At 36.2% G+C, this 19,123-nt stretch overlaps 1 protein-coding gene across 12 annotated transcripts in view; it reads left to right on the plus strand.

Moving 5' to 3' along the window:
* SNX29 (sorting nexin 29) overlaps window positions 1-19,123 on the plus strand; it is a 101,017-nt gene that overhangs the window by 7,376 nt on the left and 74,518 nt on the right. For 10 of the 12 annotated variants that reach the window (XR_005630240.1, XM_039732634.1, XM_039732632.1 and 7 more), the window contains exons 4-12: window positions 12-136; window positions 1,245-1,425; window positions 3,164-3,234; window positions 4,080-4,328; window positions 6,324-6,693; window positions 7,392-7,510; window positions 10,660-10,741; window positions 11,228-11,310; window positions 18,503-18,566. Coding sequence is in view for 11 of the 12 variants with exons in the window: in XM_039732634.1 (XP_039588568.1) it covers window positions 12-136; window positions 1,245-1,425; window positions 3,164-3,234; window positions 4,080-4,328; window positions 6,324-6,693; window positions 7,392-7,510; window positions 10,660-10,741; window positions 11,228-11,310; window positions 18,503-18,566 (1,344 nt within the window). In the remaining variant the exon portion in view is untranslated. Of the gene's footprint in view, window positions 1-11; window positions 137-1,244; window positions 1,426-1,711; window positions 1,758-3,163; window positions 3,235-4,079; window positions 4,329-6,323; window positions 6,694-7,391; window positions 7,511-10,659; window positions 10,742-11,227; window positions 11,311-18,502; window positions 18,567-19,123 lie in introns of those variants that run through there. The other 2 variants (XM_039732633.1, XM_039732643.1) reach the window with 2 other exon arrangements.

The following is a 19,123-nucleotide window of genomic DNA, read 5'->3' on the forward strand; positions in this document are numbered from 1 at the left end:
TTCTCTTGCAGAGTGACCTGTTTGTGTGCTCAGTTTGAAGCTGTGTTCCAGCATGGCCTGAGGAGGAGCCGGGGGTTGGCACTGACAGCAGCAGCAATCAAACAGGCAGCAGGTTTCTCCAGCAAAACTGAAACAGGTAAGTTGCTCATTGCAGCTACCCTGTTTTAATTAGTTCTTATGTTCAGTCTAGTGATATAATTTCTGAAAGAAGTTTGAAGCATTGCACCAAACTGCATTGTGGGTAGGATGCTTTACACTTGATGTGTGGTAGAAGTAGCAGTGAAAATGACTGTTGCTTCTTAGTCTAGTTTAACTTGCATTCCCAGTTTCTCTAGAAATGTTGCTGTTAGGAAATTTGCACTTCCTACTGTTGCATCATGTATAGCGAAAAATTTAGTTTGAATTCTGGCAGGGATCAGTGTTGTGTAATTGTGCTGTGAAGTCTTTAAAACAGTGTTTCCATTCTTGACATTGTCCTACTCAGTTCTTTAAATGCCATAATCTATATAGGTCAGATATGTTTAACTTCTAATTATTAATGCAATTTTAGAAAGAAAGATTATATGGCTTGTATTGGTTGGGTTGGTTTTTATTACTTTCTCTACATTCAAAGAAAAGATTCCTTTACTTTTCTCTTCACCATGATGTTTCTCTTTTCCTTAATCAGAACTATATTAAGAGGTTGATTAGTTTTTATTAATATTTGGGAAAAGCGCACAGAAAATGTTTTAGTGGAAAAAGATATTTTTTTCTGTTTGAATGCAACACTTCTGTTTTCTAAAGTAACATTTGTTATTTGCATGCCTGCAAATTCCAGAGCTACCTGTTCCTTTGGACCTGCCTTCCAACATTTCACATCAGCACTAACATAGAGTTCTAAAGAAAACTTTTCCCTTCCATAATATGTTTCTAGTTGAACATATGAACCTGTGGATACAATACTAGTTTAAATGTGTTTTTAAATGTGAATTCTGTGTAGAAGTGTTAGATTGAATCCTTTAATTTCTTTGACTTTTTCAATGAAGTGAAGAGTTCTAAGTGCTTAAATAGCCCAAGTTCTGTAGGAATAAATAACTTATTTAACTGGTGGGTTGCACGCGGAGAGTAAATGATTCACCTTTGTTCAAAGTTCTATTGTTACCTGTTTGTTTATGAATTACATGTAAGTGTATTCAGCTATGAGCTTTGTGGTGTTCTTGGTAGGGTGGTTGTCATTATTGTTATTATTAACCATTCAATTGCAGAGCCAGTGTTCTGGTACTATGTGAAAGAAGTGCTGAACAGACACGAGCTGCAGCGCTTCTACTCTCTGAAGGCCATCACGACAGACATTGGCAGAGGCCGGGCCTGGCTGCGCTGTGCTCTGAACGAGCACTCCCTGGAGAGATATGTTCACATGCTGCTTGCAGATAAGAGCCGCCTCAGGTACTGTATCTGATCCTCTGTCATGCAGGAAGTGTGCTGGCAATGTCTGAAACCCCAGGTAACCAAGCAGCTGTAGTTGTACCCCATATTAATTGGGGGTATATATTGGGGCTATGCCTGTCAACTCACTTAAAATACTTTTTTAACATTTTTGTCAGCCATTAAGGTAGTGGCTTGTGCCTATATCAACACATGACCTCTTCCCTAAATCCCTTCCCTGTTCTTTCAGCAGTGTTCCTCACTGAAACCTGGACACCATGCTTTAAGGAGCCTCTCTCATTCCACTAAAATAGTACACAATTGCAGCCGTGTCTGATCTCAATTCATCAGTGGTAATTGCCTGTTGCCTTTTGGAGATCCTGTAATTGCAGAGCTCCAGCAGTGCAGCAGTGGGGAGCTGCAGCTGCAGAGCACTGGGAAGTGGTTAGGTAGCAGTTTGTGAACCTTTTGTTACAGTTACTGAGAATAACTCACTACACGTTGTGAAATCCTGAAGTACTTTGGAAGTGCAAAATGCATTTAAGTTCATAAGCTGAGTCCTGCCTTTTTCTCATATGGCTTTAACTTCTTTTCTTTATTAAAACTTGAGGCATTTTCCTTTTTTAATCAATAACTGTTGAGCTTGATCAAGTTCAGTGGATTCAGCAGAAAGGCATTTTATTCATTTGCATAGATTAATGGAACTAGTGGATAAGATTATTGCCCAAACTGAGTTCATTAGTGCCTCCTTTTCATTTCTAGTTTGTTCTGGTCATCTGTAGCTTTCTTGCAAAACAGATTTTGGAGAAGTCAAATAAAGACAAATGAAATAAAGAAGAAGGTCTGAAAACCATTAGGAAATTAGTGACTTGGATTGCTGTGTCATTAATTATTCTCATGCTTGTAGCAATACTTCCACAGTATCAGGATTATCAGCATACTGCATTGTAATGCTGTTTCTAAAAAGGTTTATTCCAGAATTTTTAAGACTTAAATGTTACTTGAATTCCAATGGGATTTACAGAATCAGTTTACATCTCCAATTATATGCTTTGGAAACTTTTAAATGAATCTGTCAGAGTTGTTTAATATATAGATTGAGGGTTTTCTTGCTATCTGTTCTGTTGTTTAATTAACTGAATGTTGATAGTAAAAACACAGCATTCTGCTACTAGAAAGAACCAGGCTTAGTACAACTAAATTTATATGTTCACAGTGAAAAAATGTGGGTTTTTTACATCCAAATTCATAGTTCACCCTAACTATTTAGGGCAATTGGTATGGATTTGGATATTGAAACAGGTCACAGAACCACAGAATATTAGGACTTGGATTAGAAATACCCTTAAAGATTGTGTAATCCACCCCTCCTGCCATGGGGAGGGACCCTTTCCACCAGAGCAGGTTGCTCAAGATAAAAGGAACATTTTTGTTTTGTTTGTGTTCATGTGTTCTAAGCTTATACAAAACATGTTTAGCAATAGGTATAGAAAGATGCTGTGGTTGCTAATGCAGCGTAAACCCCCAGACCCTGAGGGGCTTTTTTTCCCTAAAAAAGTGCAGAGCTAAAAGTAAAGAAAAAATACTCTTTAGCATGTCTTTTTAGAACCATCTGAACAGTTATCAATTTCAGAACTACAGGGAGTTACTGTGACATAAAATTTCATCCTTTGGGGTGCTCCTACTTCAGTTTTTTTGTCTTTCAGAAGTGTATATTACTATAGCACTGCATGTCCTTTTCCCCCCCTTTAAATTGCAGTGTCTTCTATGAAGACTGGTCTTTTATGATGGATGAAGAACGTTCTAGCATGATCCCTACGATGGCAGCTGGTAAGGCTTTCTCTTCAGTATAATTGCTCTTGGAAAACTACTGCATTTTGGGATGTTGCATCTGTTTCTGCTTGTGAGGAGTTTCTCTAATACACTCTGTTTATGTGGAGAATGTGTCAGAGGCACAGTCAGGGTGAGCAGTCAAGGTATTATGTCAATTTATGCTATGAATTGATGGATTGTTAAAATCCTGGATCTGGCCTTCCTACAGTTCAAAAATTTTCCACATAAATTTTTCAACTCTTCAACAGTCAAGGCTGACTTAAAACTGGTGCAATTTAGAGAAGCAAAGTGGGTTATTCCTGCTAGAAAAGAGTAATGATGGAATTTTACAGTAAGATCAAAATTGCAGGTAAATACAGATAAGGAGAGCAAGAGTAAGGAATGATAGCAAATAATTTACTTTTCTAGAGTTCATCTATAGAAGTCATGTATTATTACCTTTTATATCCCTTTTTTCAGATACATGGTCACATGCTTCATTTTCAAGACAAGGTTCCTGGGCATTTTTGCTAACAGAATATAGGAACCAACAAATAGTGAAGTTGCAGTGAAATGGGTTTAAATAAAACTCATTTATAAATAAATGAGTTCTCAGTACTTTTTGATTATTTACTGCGCAGCTGAACAGCCATCAAGAAGAATTCAGAACTGATTGCATCAGCTTGAATATAATCTAGAAAAGAATGAATGGTACATGAAAGAATAAGGATTCATGCATTGGGAACTGTGGGAAATATTTTCCATGTCACATTTTCATTAATCCTTATCTTCTACATTCATAACTTGCCTGTGAAGTATATGGTGCATTTCTGGTTTCTTTTTCCCCTTTCTTTTTTCTGAAGGTCTGAACTCCATTCTTTTTGCTATCAACATTGATAACAAGGATTTAAATGGGCAGAGCAAATGCACACCCACTGTGTCAGATTTGTTGAAGGAATCCACACAAAATGTAACTTCCTTATTGAAGGAGTCCACTCAGGGTGTCAGCAGCCTCCTGCGGGAGATCACTGCCTCGTCTGCAGTCTCCATTCTCATAAAACCTGACCAGGACTCTGACCCCCTGCCTGTTCTGCCCAGGAATGTAAATGCTGGTAAGTTTTATGAATGTTAGTGTCATTCAGAAACTTAGGAAGTATTCAAGTGCGCTTAAATAACTTTTTAATTTACTTTGAATGTACTTTTATTGTATTGCAGAAGTCTTAAAAATAAGTGCACTATGCATACAAACCAGTTGAGTGTGTAATTAAAAAGCATGAAATTGGAAACATTGGGTGTGAATACTGAATGGTAACTGTGTACTTCAGCATTCTCGTATCACTGTGACAGGGAGGCTAAACTGTTTTTTGGTAGTGCTTTGCTTGTGACCTGAATTTCTTGTTCATAAAATTGAAAGTTTGTTCATCACAAACTTTGAAGTTTGTGATGTAATGATATTTCATTTTTAATGTTATCTTTTGCCATCTTGCCAGTCAGGCATACAGTGACTTATATAATTTGTTATATATCAGATACAAATCTTAGCTTGTAATCTGCTTCGAGTAGTGACTGTGTTTACAGTCTGAATTCCTATGCAAAGCAGATAATTGACAAAATGAACATTTACTCATACACTCTTGACCTTTTGAGTTCTTAGTGTTACAACCTGCTTTTATGATATTATATTAGTTACTAACAAAGACTCAAAGTCTTAATCTCTTATTTGAAATCAGTCAAGGAAAATGTGATTTTCGTTATATATTTTTTTGTTCCAAAATTAATAAAGTAATATTTTATTATCTTGTTTCTGGAAGTTGAGCTAAAAGTTTGTTTTGCTTTGTAAAAGTACAAAACAGCAGGAAAATTTTTGTGCTTTTCAATTAAGAAACAAGGTTTGAGTTTAGGCAATAAATTGTTTTGATTATGAGGAAAAGGCACAAACCTCACATGAGAATCTGGTAGGAACAGAAGTTGAGATAAAATCTGATTTTTATTGGCATTCAAAATAGACTTTGTCTTAAAACAGTTTTTAGAACAAACTTGTGGTAAAGCTTTTGTTGTATAGCACTTAAATGAGATTAAAATTGTAGGTGATACTTGACTTGGGATAACTTTGTTGGTATAGAATAGCCTTGCAAGATGAAGGACAGTAATTGACCATATGGTGCACATGACTCCACAACATGATGTACCTGATGTGTACAGCACGTGTGTATACAGAACATGAAATGTCACTTAAAAAAATTGAGTTTGTTCAAATGCAATTATATGTGGAACATTAGAGCGAGTCAGATGTTTCCATTGAAGGCTGTGTTCTTTGCTGTAATTCTATTTGCAACCAGAATGGGTTTTAACATCCTTTAAAAAGTATGTTAGTGTACTTTGTGGATATATAACAGCTGGACTTGAATTAAACAAAGCAGTTTGGTCCCAGTGTGAGGTGTCTTGGTGAGTGATTTCTGATATTTCTTGGAGTGCTTCAGCTTTGCATTTGACTTCACGTGCACAGATTCAGTGAGAATAGGTAATAGTGTAAAAATAAGTGCTGTCACTGAATACATCTGGTGTAATCAGAGAGAATTTCAGTGTATTGCTAGGCCAAGAGATAATTAGCTGAAAGCTGACTGTTCAATTTTTAGAGTATAGACAAAACTATTTGATTGCAGGCTGTAGATTTTGTTTGTGTTGTAAGTTTGTTCTTTTCAGTTTTTCCTCTGAAAGTTTTCTTGATCTTTTCTCTGTTGTGCAGACCTGCTCTGCATTATATGCTAGATGTAGTCCATAGGAGGAAGTGACAGGAAGGCTAACTTATAATTATAACTTTAATTTCATGGGTTTGTTGAACTTTTTTCCCAGTTTCAACTGAATCATGTTATGAATGCATCTCCAGAATATCTCTTAAAATCTGAATTATGTAAGACTTATAAAATTAAGCTGGTAATTAGAGATTTAGAAGCCCATGTGTATGGAAAGATAAGGAATGCCATGTAGATCTAAGTGTTTTTTTCTTGATTAGAGTAAGTTAGTACGTGACCTCTTTTAAGAAAAAAACAGGTTTCATATATTATTTCTCTTTTCTAAACTGTGTAAAAACTTTGTATTACTACTAGATTTGAAATACAAAAAAGATCGAAAAAAGAAGAAGAGGGTGACTAATATTATCTCATTTGATGAAGAGGAAGATGAGCAAAACTTGGGGGATTGTACAAAGACTCTGATTACAGGAGAAAGTTCAGAGGAGAGTGTAGACAGATCTTCAGTTCTTGCATTGTCTTCATCTGAAAGCACTCTGGGAAAAAATCTGAATGGAAGTGAAAGTAACCATTCGTGGAAGAACAACTCAGTATTCATGAATGGAGAGTATGAATACCAGAAACTGGATGTGAAGAGCATTGATGATGAAGATGCAGATGAGGATGAGCTGTATGGAAAATCATTAGGAAATAAAGGCACAGAAGGTGGAACTGAAGCTTCTGAAAAGTAAGCTTGCAGTATTGGTGCAGGAGATAGTGGTAAAATTTCCATGCTTCCCCTCCACCCCTCCCCTACTTTAATGGGTACAGCAAGTTCATTTTTTTTCCCTCTCCCTATTCCTCTTCCCCCACCTTTTTTTTTTCTTATTTTTTTCCTTTTTACTGTTTAAACAATATGGGCCACTGCAGTGATGATATTTTGCTTCTAAGTTTCACTGAAACCCCAAATTTTGAGATATCAGACTTCTTTTTCTCCTTGAAGTTCTCACTTGTTAAAACTGTGGCATGATATAGCCAGGATATAGTTCTGGCCTACTTGATGTTTCCTTATTCTTAATATAACAATTCTATTTTGGCTTCACAATAAAAATGTGTATTTTAAACAGACTAACCTTGTTAATCAGAGTGTAGACAGTTCAACAAGGCAGGGCAAAACTGAAAGAGAAAGAATAATTTTAGAAACTGATATGCTTTCTTTATTTCTGACAGAAATTTGTTTAGAGGAAAAGGCAAGCACTGCTTGTCTCGTCTGCTTTGGAATGTCTGGTCTTTAATGAATTAATGTATGGCTGACCAAGCATTTGGCAGACAGATTGAAATAAAGATTTTTCTTGCAGTGGTATCTCTGAAAGAAATATCAGCATTATGAACAGTAATACTGGCTGTATAAATAGATTGGTTTGTTTGTTTGTTTGTTCCAAATAGGCCTCGTGAAATAGTCACATGCAATTCTCAGATATGCAGTTGGAGTCCTCTGCAGGTCCTGAATGATGACTCAGATGTTCTATTTCCTGTCAGTGCTGTTGGCTCTTACTCCCAAACAGGTGGGCATTTGAATTCACAGAATTCCAGCAACATTTATTCTAACATGGGACAATGGTAAGAAATAATAGGATTGTACAGACACAGTAGGTGCTGCACAACTGGGATAAAAAGTTCAATTCAAATTTATTCTAGTTCTGAATCAGACTTCTCCATTTGAGGAGTTACTTAGTTAAGGGGGAGTTACCAATGTCAAAATAAACCAGAGTTTCATTGGGATTAAGCTGTGCTCTTGTATTTTATTGACGTTTAGGATAGTAGTATAAAAAGTATCCATATCCATTTTCAAGATACCTCTGAGCTGCAAGAAGCTCCAAGTGTGTTTGAGAAGTTGAATTCAAATTAATCTTGACAAATTGGAGAGCAGCTAGAAGCAATTCAATAGAAGCTGTTAATTGTTGAAATACAGGATAAGGAATGATTGACTAGGAAATACTTGCTCAGAAAAGGATATGGGAATTGTAGAATGGTTTGGGTTGGAAGGGATCTGCAGAGATCATTTATTCTAAGACTGGCTTTCTGAGCTGTGAGCACCAGTTGCCAGCTCACATCTAATTTTTCATGTGCCAGTATCCTCAAATCATTTTCTGCAGGTTACAAGCTGGTAGTGAATTAACAGAGCTGTGCATAAATGAGAGTGTCATCTATAAACGTAAGCTCCGTTGGCTCTGCTGGGGCCTCAGCTGCAGTGTTGTATGCAGTGAGGGACACTTCAAGAATGATGTGGACCATCTGAAGCAAGCCATAAAAATGGTCAAAGGAATGGAAAAGAAGGCCTGGTGCTTTTGCGGTATCTGTATTAGTACCAAAAACAAACAAAAAAGGTCCACCAGCCCTTCCCTTCACCCTGTTGATATATTTCTAGCTGTTCATAAAACACTGAACTTTGGGTATACTCATTTCAGTGACCATTTAAAAACTTGTCAGTGGTATTCAAAGAATGTTTTAATTGTAGTATATTTCATATTTTTTTCATACACATTATATGTCCAAGAGTTTAAATGGATTGTTGATTGAAGGCCTGTGAAAAAGTGTAATTCAATTGTGTAAGTTCAGTGACAAAAATGTGAATCATAAAATAATGCTGCACTGCCCTCTGCTGTATTTTAAAATATGTGCTTTGTAAGAAGTGCCAGTGGTGCAAAAAAATTTTCTTTTTTGCTGCCATATTTTTCAATTTACAAAGGAATGGATTTAGAAAACATTGAGAAGTTGGTGGCATTGTGATCTCTTAAACACAAGACAGAACTTTTAGGGAGCAGTCACAGGTTGAAATCTGGAATACAAGAATCCATTCCTGTCTGTGAGGGGTGTGTGTGAAATGAGAACTCACAGTTGCTGTCAGTCAATGTCATGAGGCACCAGAAGAATGAGCTGGGGCTTTTGGTCTGAAATCAAAAATCAGGAGTGCAAGCCAAGACTTAGTTCTGGAGGCAGATGACCAAAGAGGACATCTGTGAATATCTGTATGCATCTTATCCATAACTGTCCCAGGGGCTCACTCTTACTAAGACACCAAAGCCCCTTGCTTTGTGTTGCTTCATCTCAGGACTGTTTTGAATGCAATGCTCAGCCTACTGGAGGTGATCAACAGGCCCATTCAGATCCCTTCTGGGCACAGGACAGATATTTTTAGTCCTCCTTCTGTCCCTCTCTGTGATCTGTCATGCAAGTCAGAGTGATACAGCATTGGGCTGGTGAAGGGAGTGAGTTCATCCGTGCTAGGAAAGCCCCCCAGACCCCACAGTCTGCTCTCCTGGCCTCACCTCTCTGAAGAGGAGGAGCTGATGGAGTGTGCAGGGAGAGCTGCACTGAGTGCCCATTGCACAGCCCACGTGCCAGCCAGTCAGGGACAGGGACACACACGGATCCAGGCACCCTCTCCTCAGCCACACTGACAGTTTGCTGAGATTGAAAGCTGCCTTAGGCACTTGTTTGCTTGACTTTGTGAGTTGTACTTATGCTGGATGAATGATGTCAGAAGGAGCATGCATTAGATTATTCTGAGGGCAGTCCAAGCCCACTAACTGGCAAGCTCATTATTATCCTGATATTTTTTGTTAAGATATTCTTAACGAGGTCTTGTAAAATATATGGTTTAACCCAATATTTTGATTTATAGGTTTTAATACCAATAAATAACACATACACACATATGTTTATGTATTTGAAATAGCATAATCTATAGTGTTGTATGTTAATATGTGTTTTCAGTATTAAGCTGTTGCAGTGCTTCAGGGATGTGTCAGGGCACATCATATCTCTGTGTAGCTAGAAATGAGAAAGCCTCCTTCAAAATGCAGTTGCTTGGAACAAAAATGGAGTAGGTATTTAGGAACTGAGCTTCAGTAAACTCTATGGCTTCAAAAATAATTTTTCTCCTCCATAGACTTTCTGACATAACTTTATTTCCCATTAACTTATTTTCTAGAATTTCTGCTTTTTAAAACTGTTCTATTTAGAATTGTCTTAGAGTATCTTTGTAGCCCTTATATAGTGAGATGCAGCACGCATCAATAAAATATGATTTTTCTTTGCTTCCACCTGAGCTTCCTCCATGACAGGCTCAGTGATGTGGATGTTTTGCTGCTGACAGCTGTGGATCTGTGGACAGATGCACATTATTCATGCTTTTTAAACAATATCTCATCTGTCTGATTCCTGATGGTTGGTACAGGGACGTAAGGAGCCTCAGAAAAGCCGTGGTGCTCTGTTGGGGATACAGAAAGCACTGATGTCTTTGCAAGGTTTCACGTGCTGGGGACTAACCACAAATTCTTCTCCTGCAAGTCACAACCAGATTTGTAGTGAGCATGACGTGCTTCAACTCTGCGAGCTTGCCCAAGTAACTTCAGGAAGAAGTCTCCTCATAGCTGTGTAACTTTGTACATATCAAGTATAATTTAGGAATTGTGCTATACTAATTTCTTTATGGTGACTTTATTCCTAAGAGTCTTGACAACCCTGCTGGCATTCAGTGTCAATTTGTAGAAGCCAGCTTTGGAGACAGAATTAAAAGTGTTTAAAAGCTATAGTAAGTTGAGTGTTTCTGTTTAAAAAGGTAACTATCTAACTTCTGGGTTTATGTATTTATTGTATTTTTTGAGTAGTGTAACCCAAAGGAAGCTAATGCTTGTGCATTCTACTTTAGATAACTTGGAGAATGGAGAGGGGCATGAACATGCTGTTCATCCGGTAGAACTGGTTCCAAGGAGATCTGATCTTCCTTACAGGTATGTGCCAAATATGTTTGTCCTAAAAGAAAAAAATCTTCACCCTGTAGCTGCCAATTTATTGTTGACTAATGCACTTAGTACTGGAAAACCAGCTACTCATCAGGATACTTCTGCATATGTTTGGAAAGATAAGTGCAAAAAATCTACAACTGCCTTTATTGTCTAGTTTCATACACTTAACTTTGCTAATTATCTTGAGGAAGTCACTCATGTCAAATAGCAGACTTGGCTTCCTGGTTTTGAAAATAGGTTTTATGTTGGTTTTTATGTTATTGTTCTGCTATATTCTTCATGGACTTTTAGTTCGGATTTTTTGTGTGTCTGCTTAAGTCAGACTCCCAGGAGATAAAGGATTGTTCAACATATTTTGATTAAATATGGGTGAATAGGATAACAATTCTAGTTTCTGGAATGCTTTTTTCTTAAGTTTTGAATTCAGGATTTTGTTTTCATATATTGATTTTACTGTGCTTTTATGACTAGAGTGGAAGTCAGTCCTCCAGCTCAAGTGAATACTTTAAGCAGTATGTTGCCTTCAGCCACTGTGCCAGAATCCATGACAATTAGTAAGTACTTCCTTGATGTATCTAGACTGATAGAAATAGCTTTGAAAGTCTTGTAACTCCTTCTATTTTTGTTTCACTAAAATATGCTTAGAGATCATGGAGCACTTAATTTCTGATGGGCTGGTCATAATTACTTAGTAATAATTGTTCTAAAATGATGTTTGTATTGGCAGGTTATGCTTCATTGCAGCCGTGGCTTCAGTAGTTAAATGAAATTAAATGTGGCTTCAGTAGTAAAATGAAAAATAATTATTTGATTAACATCTTTAAATTTCTAAATGTTCTGAACACATTGAGGGTTAGTTCAGATGTAGTCTTGCTTATTTGGCCTGTTTTCATTAATGGCTAGTTGGAAACAAACAAACCAACCCCACTCTTTCTGTGGTTTTGATATGAAAATTTGCTCCAAACATAAATGCGGACATTCATAAAAACTTGAGTTAAGATTAAGAGGGAGGACAGTCATGTTTCAGTGGTATTAAGAGCAGAGCTAGATAGGATAAAATAGTCTTTGCTGCAGAGGTAGATTAATAGAAGCACAGGCAGTTTGTTTATCACATATTTGATCTTTTTGCTTTGCATACACTTGGAGAGCACATACTTAGTTCTTAAACTGAATGTCTAAGCTCATAAGCCAGTATGTGTTTATGTTCCTCAGTGTACAGAATGTTCTGTAACTGAACTGGCTTTGTTCCTGAGGCTCTTGGGTGTGTGTTTGTTTCTTCTTATGAATTTCAATATGTACAAGTTTTAAATTACGACATTTGGGAAGTTAGAATTGATGCAGCCAAGATTCTTTTTTGCAATTGATTCATGCAATCATCAAAATAAATGAAATCTTAAGATATTCTAATCTCAATTTCTAAAGTTATATTCAAATACTGTATCAAGTGGTATTAAAGGAGATAAAATAAGCATTTTCACTGGGCAGTGTTTCAGGCTCTGGTGCTGGTCTGCTGACTGAGCTTTACAGAGCTGAAAAATCTTTTCTTGCAAAGTACATCATGAAGTGGCAAACTAGTTTGGGCCTTCTAAGAGCCATAATTGAAGTGTGGAATAGACTTACTGTTATTAGCTGCAGTGATACGTTGGTCACTAGATATTCTCTGTTTATGTTATCCCTACAACATGCTTTTGCTCTTATTTATTTCTCAGGGAATTGCACAGGGCAGTTTTCTGGTGCTCCTGCACTCTTGATTCTGCTGTTTGTAGGAGAGTCAGGTACCAGCAGGGGCCGCAGTTGGTCTCCTTCAGTTGCTCAGTTATTTCCCAGTGTAGTAAGAGGTATAAAATAGAAAGAAAATCTGGAGGTTTTCAATTCTCAATACTTAGCAATTTGTAAATGAAATGAAAACACAGGATCAACAGAAGTGTGCACACTATCATTAGTTTCCCAGTTCAGAGAAGGCTTTGGTGAAAGGAAGGGAGGGAAGCGTGTCAAACCCATCTATAAAGCCAGTAGAACACCTAGTAAATAATCATAATTATAATTAAAATTCAGCTGACTATACATTTATAGAATTAGTGATTACTGTTATAATAGGCGATCCTGGGTATGTTGAATAAAAATGCTTTTTTCACGTTTGCTGTTATTGGTTCTAGATTCTCTACAGGAGGAATTCAGTGCTATGACAAAGTCAGGCACTGAAGCTCTTTTTCTCTATTGCAATTAGCAGAAGAATTATTAAATGCTGAGGCTTATAGCTTTGGTTGCATAGCAACTGATTCTAACACATCAGGCAAGAAAAATGGAATGCAGTAGTGCAGTGAGAAAAGCTGTGAGGTCTCCAGTGACTGGATTTTTGTGTTTCTTACTTTTGAAGACAAAGCCTGAAATGGATTTTTAAAAAATTATATTCTTTTCCTGCTTTTGTTCCAACCTATTAGTATAGTACAAAACTTTTCTTACTGCTTTTGATATGCAGGCTAGTAAGTTAGGAGAAGCTGTAATTTCAAAATTCTGCCATTTTAAATTATTTTCCTGAATTATGTCCCATGCATTTGTAAGGTATAGGCTAACTTAGCCACAGATACATCTCAAAAAATACTAATAGCACTCAAGAAAAATCGACAGAGCTTTGCTATTTATGTCAAGCATAATTTGAAAACTGGCCCTGCTGTGCAGATTGTTTTGTCATAACCAAATTTATAAAGAGTTAAGCTGGTCAGAAGTTTTCTATTTATGCATCTACTCTACTATATAATTTCAGTTTTTAAAAAAGTTGTCTTTATCTTATTGTACTTGAATCACAAACAACACTGTTTCAAGAGTTGGTATTGGAAGATTGTTCTGCTGAAAAACAATGCTGAAAATATAATCCATTCTACTAGCACAAGTTTCTCCATTTTGTTTTTGCAGTAGAAAAAAAGAGTAAGTTGCAAAACTTTCATTTTTAGAAGGACACTACTTGTGTTCTTCTTTATAAAGTTCTTTTATTATAGTACTATTTTTAGGAAATAATTGGTAATTTAGTTTTTTGCTATAATTTTCTTCAGTTTTTAAAATTGGGCTTCACCACAAAGGTTAGGAAAGGTTGTAACACTGTAGGTAATTCCATACTTTTTCATATATTCTTGAGAAATCTCTGAGCTTTTTGTGATCACAGAAGAATTTTACTGAGTAATCAAACCTCCATGTTATATTTCTATCCTGGTTGTGTAAGTGAGTAAGGTGTATGTTTTTGTACTTTCTGTGTCCTCTGAATAGCTGCTGACCTGTTCTGTAGCCAAGTTGCCACAGGTCACTGGCAGGTGCTAAATTCCTGTGTTTTCTTTGAAAGCACAGCTGTGAAGGGAGGGTGTTTATATTTCATCAGGGAGGGGAAAGCTGCAGTTTACTTTACAGACTTGGTTTTCACCAGGACTCTTCTGTGCAGTAGAAGGACAACACAATTTGTTTCCTACTAAAATTTGTCCTGTGAATAGTGACATGACAGCATAATATTTACAAGGTTTTTGAGCACTAAATTAAGCCTTAAAACGCAGTGTTCATGTAGGCAGCTTAGGGAGCATCAAGCTCTTTAAGTCTTTAAAGGTCACACTTCTGATTTAAGATATAACTAGTCTGCTGGAAGTCTTATTTGTCTCTGAAAATATCTGTGTAAATTTTCACTCATGAAAATAAAAAAAAAAAAATAAAGATTCCTGTAAACTGCTCCCAGCCCGCCCTGATACTCTATCTGCAGGATTGCAGAGGAGGCTGCATGACCTTGTGTACTCTGAGGGAAGATTCCTGTAAACTGCTCGCAGCCCACCCTGATACTCTATCTGCAGGATTGCAGAGGAGGCTGCATGACCTTGTGTACTCTGAGGGATGATTTCACTTACAGCTCATTCTTCACAACAGGTGATTGCAAATCATTCTGCTCCAATCTTTGGCTAAATAACACAAGAGTTGTGAAACTTATGAATTTTCTGGAGGTTGCTGGAAACTGGCAGGTGTTTTTCAAAGCATTATATATTTCATGCTCTATGACCCTATGAAAGCTTTCTAGAAGCTAGATTTTGCAGGAAGTATGGAATAGAATTAAAAAATGTTTTAGAGCAAATACTCACTTCATGAGTAATTAGGCACCACAGATTAATTTCAGCATAAAAAATATTGCTAGTGTTTGAAAAAGTAAGGTTTAATATGAAAAATTTAGTACATTCCTGGATTTTTACGTTTTCTTTTTTTGCTGATAAAGAATGCTTTGGAGTTATTTGTTTGTATATGGCAATTTTTTTTTAAAGAAATTGTTGCAAAACTACCTCTTAGGAAAAACTTCACTAGTTATCATCTTATCTCTGTCTTTATGGAACTCAGGTTATCACTTCACTTTTAGATATGTTGGTGTTGAATGCTGATCCTTTATAACAGTAGTGTATTGCCTTTCATTAATATTATTTCGCAGAATATAAATGTCATCAAGCACAAAACAGCTCAGAAGTAGGACCTAAAGTCTAATATCAAACACTTTTCTGAAACAGGAATACTTGGCCATCCTCCCACTGTTTTATTAAAAAAAGAAAAGAAAAAAAAAAGAAGGGGGGAGAAAGATTGAGGTTGCACAGTTCAGAAGTCAGAAAATGCCAAATTTATAGTTCCTGCTACAACCCTGACATTTTAAAAAAATTATTCCCTTTTCTAACCCACACAATGTATGAGACATAAGACTGCTGGAAAAATTAGGTTATGATCATACACTCATCTTGGAGGCAAGACAAAAGCTCATGAACTGGGGATGTTCTGGCAGGTTTGAAGGGAACCTGCTGCAGTGTATGATACTGGATTTCCTTTGCATTCAGCTGACTACTCTGACATGCTGCTGAAATTTTTCAGGAAGCGTAAGTGAAAATAAGAAATTAAAATTTTTGAAAATTTTAAATATTATGCCTGAATTAAATAGGATGGTTTCCTCTTAGTTCTAATTAGTTCCTTGCTTCAAAAGATCTTGACATTAAGGTTTCTGATTTTTTTTCTTGGTAAATTTTTACTCATTTAATTACACTTTTTTTGTATTTACTATGGATAGGCTAAAGAAGTGTCGATTATAAACTGTATAGTTCTTGTGTTTGTTTTGAGTAATTTATAGAAAATATGGCTACTTAATACTCATCAATTCAAGAAGAAACAGCAGAGCTATTGCCATGGAGCAATCTTGCTGGGCTGGACCAGCCTTCTTGGAATTCTGGTCTCTTATCCCAGACTGGTGGTTTGTGTTGATGCTTTCATCCACACCTCCACTGGTACCTGTAATTGAGCTAAATTAAGAAGAAATACTGAGTATAAAATGTGTTTGCATTTGTGGTCCTAAATTGAGCATCAATTTTTGCCCTGTATGTGATAATGAAATTTGGAATTTCTGCTTTATTGTTTCTCTATAGTATTGTCAATTTCACGACTCTCAGAAAAAAAAAGGCAAATGGAAATAAATAAGCAATTTAGTAGTATTGTCAATTTCACGACTCTCGGAAAAAAAGGCAAATGGAAATAAATAAGCAATTTAAAGTCTTCTGTTTCAAGAGGCTTTTTTTTCTTCCTCTTCTGTGCAAACCATGGTCTTTAGCAGGATCTTGCTTTTGTGCTCTGCTTGTGTTTGTGTGGGAGAGGGGAGTGAGAAAAGATGGGATTTCAGGTCTCAACTCATGCAGAAGATTCTGGATGGAATAAGGAAAAGAAGATTAAGTTGTTATGCAAGTTAAGGTTACAGTTTGAATAGGCTGGTAAAATTGAAATAATGAAGCCAATTTATAATAGCTTAGCTGTATAAATGTTAATAAATCAGTACACATTAAAAGATTGAGTACACACAGATGCAATTGCTGCAGAGTGGGCACCCTGTGCAAGTGCAGAGCCATGTCTGAGCAGCAACAGCTTTAATTTATTCAGGGTTAGAGACATAACAGCAACTACTTGTTGATCGTGCACCATCATACTTTAATGGCACACTTAAAATATTTAAAATGCCATCGGCTTGATGTGTCCTTGAGGAGGATTCTGAATTCAACATTATGCTTCAAGATTGTTATTTTGTTATGGAGTGTTACTGTACAGAAAGCTTACTGTGGATCCTTTTGCTTGTGTTGTTTATTTGTATGATGCTCTAACATTGGATTATTCCATTTTCCTCATCCATAGAGCAATTGTTTATTTCCCAGATAGGCTGATGGATTGTGGTCCCTTGTGCTAGTATTTAATACCCAGAAATTGCACTATTTCACTTTTGGTTTTTCTACAAGATTTGGATTTTTTTTTTTTTAGGGTTGCATAAAATATGCTAAGTTACTGTAGAAAACTAATTATTCTTTCTATGCTGAATTAATGGAGTGCAAACTCCCTCTAATGACCGACTAAAAGGTTTCTTGCTCATGTCATTTAGCTCTTAAAGTGTAATATGGGTATTATGGAATGGGTAGAAAATCATCTACTGATCATCTGCTTTCTCCCTGGCCAAAGACACAGCAATGTTTTGGAAAAAATTCTAGCATGTAGAAATTTGGGTTGGCTGATTTCAAATGATATAAGAACTCTGCTGAGCCCTGCAGTCCTGCAGGGGTGGGATTTACCTGCAGATTACCAAGGCCAGACTGGAATCAAGATGTCTGCAGTGCTGACTGTCAACATTTGGTTGACATAATAAAATCTTTTGCATTTTATCCTCTACTAGAGTTTGTCAGACTCCATCTGGTCCATAGGAAAATGTTAATTTTTTGTTAAATGGGCAAAAACTTCTGTAACTATAGAAAATATTAAGAAAGTTACAGGTGAAAGATACTGAATGTAAAGGGGATAAAAGTTGTCCAGTGGCTTTGCTTGCTTGAAGAAATCAAGTAATACCAGTTCTGTTAGTATGTTTTCAGTAAAAGCACACTGAAGTTTACTGGCATCTGCACTGAATACTTGCAGAACAGAGTTGGCTGATTTATTATATATAAACATTTCACTTAAATGTTGGGAGGGATGGTTTAATATAATTGTGTTCTTGTAGCACTCATAAAATTATTGATTAACGTATGTGAAATTGTTAATGAAATTGTTGGAGCTGACATGTTTCTGTATGGGATTTTGCTGTTTTGGTATCATGTTAAACCTAACCCAAAGGAAATGTTTAAAAAATTCTAAAATTCTGTTGGCTGTTTAAAAAAAAAAAAAAAAGTTGATTTAATGACAGAAAGTATTTTTATGGTATTTGTAAAAAAATAGAAAAGATTTGATCGGAAATGATGAGGTTCAGGAATCTCATCATCTTTCAGGCTGAACTTGAGAAACAATGCCATGAGGAAGCAATGACATTATCTCTGCTCCCATCTCTCTGTAGCTGTTATTTCCTGTGTCAGGATTTACAGCCAGGAGAAGAAGCAATTTGGAGAAGCTGAACAAGTAACAGTGTAGCTCATTAATAGGCATGTGGTGAAAAGGTGCTTTCTGCCCTACATCTGTGAAAACAAAACAGCTGCAACCACAGGCACACTTGTAAACATTTGTATTAAAGCCAGATGCAGACTAATTTGATTTGATCAATACTTCTGATGTGGTGTTAAATAACAGCGCTTTTGAAAGATTGCTCAAATTAGTGATGAGATTAAGAGCATTTCTATGTGCTTTCCTGAATAGCTAATGGTGTTGGCATCACCTTAAGTGTGTTGCCTGTGTACATGATGAAATGAGCAAAAATGTGCACAGACATTAATCCTTTCTGTTTCTTCTTAGATGAACTTCGTCAAGCTATTGTGGCCATGATGAATAGAAAGGATGAACTGGAAGAACAGAATAGGTAGTTTGTGTTTTTTAGTCAAAAGGGACTGTAATTAAAAAGAAATCTGTTCTCTAATTCAAGCTGTCCTTTCTAAAGCTATGCATAATATTTATGTAACCTTTTTGATGTATATATTATTTTTTCTCTGAAAGGTTAACTGAATAATTCACTTTTAAATGTTGATACTGATGAATAGTGTTTTGAAGGCAACTTTTTGGTTTTAGTTTGAATCAGGTAACTCTTTGTGCCTTGGGAGCTTTGCAGTTGTTTTTTTCAAAACCAAACCTTATAGCCAGAAGATTCTGAAGCTCTGTTAAGATTACTTTCCAAATGAGCAAAAGTTTCTCCTAATGCAAATATTCAGAAAATTTCTAGTTTTTTCCTTCTGGTGAAGAAGTGATGTAGGATGGCTGACAATGTAATGCTGAAAGTGACTTTCATTTCTGACTGTCTTGGGGCACAATGATGATGTAAATATAGAAATGATCAGTTGTTTATAAAAATGCCATCAAACATACTTTGTATTTATTTAGTTTATTGAAACACATAGTTAGATGGATGAAAATACAAATGTA

This window comes from Passer montanus, unplaced genomic scaffold, assembly GCF_014805655.1.
Source record: "Passer montanus isolate IOZ18808 unplaced genomic scaffold, ASM1480565v1 scaffold8, whole genome shotgun sequence".
In the NCBI taxonomy this organism is placed as follows: Eukaryota; Metazoa; Chordata; class Aves; order Passeriformes; family Passeridae; genus Passer; species Passer montanus.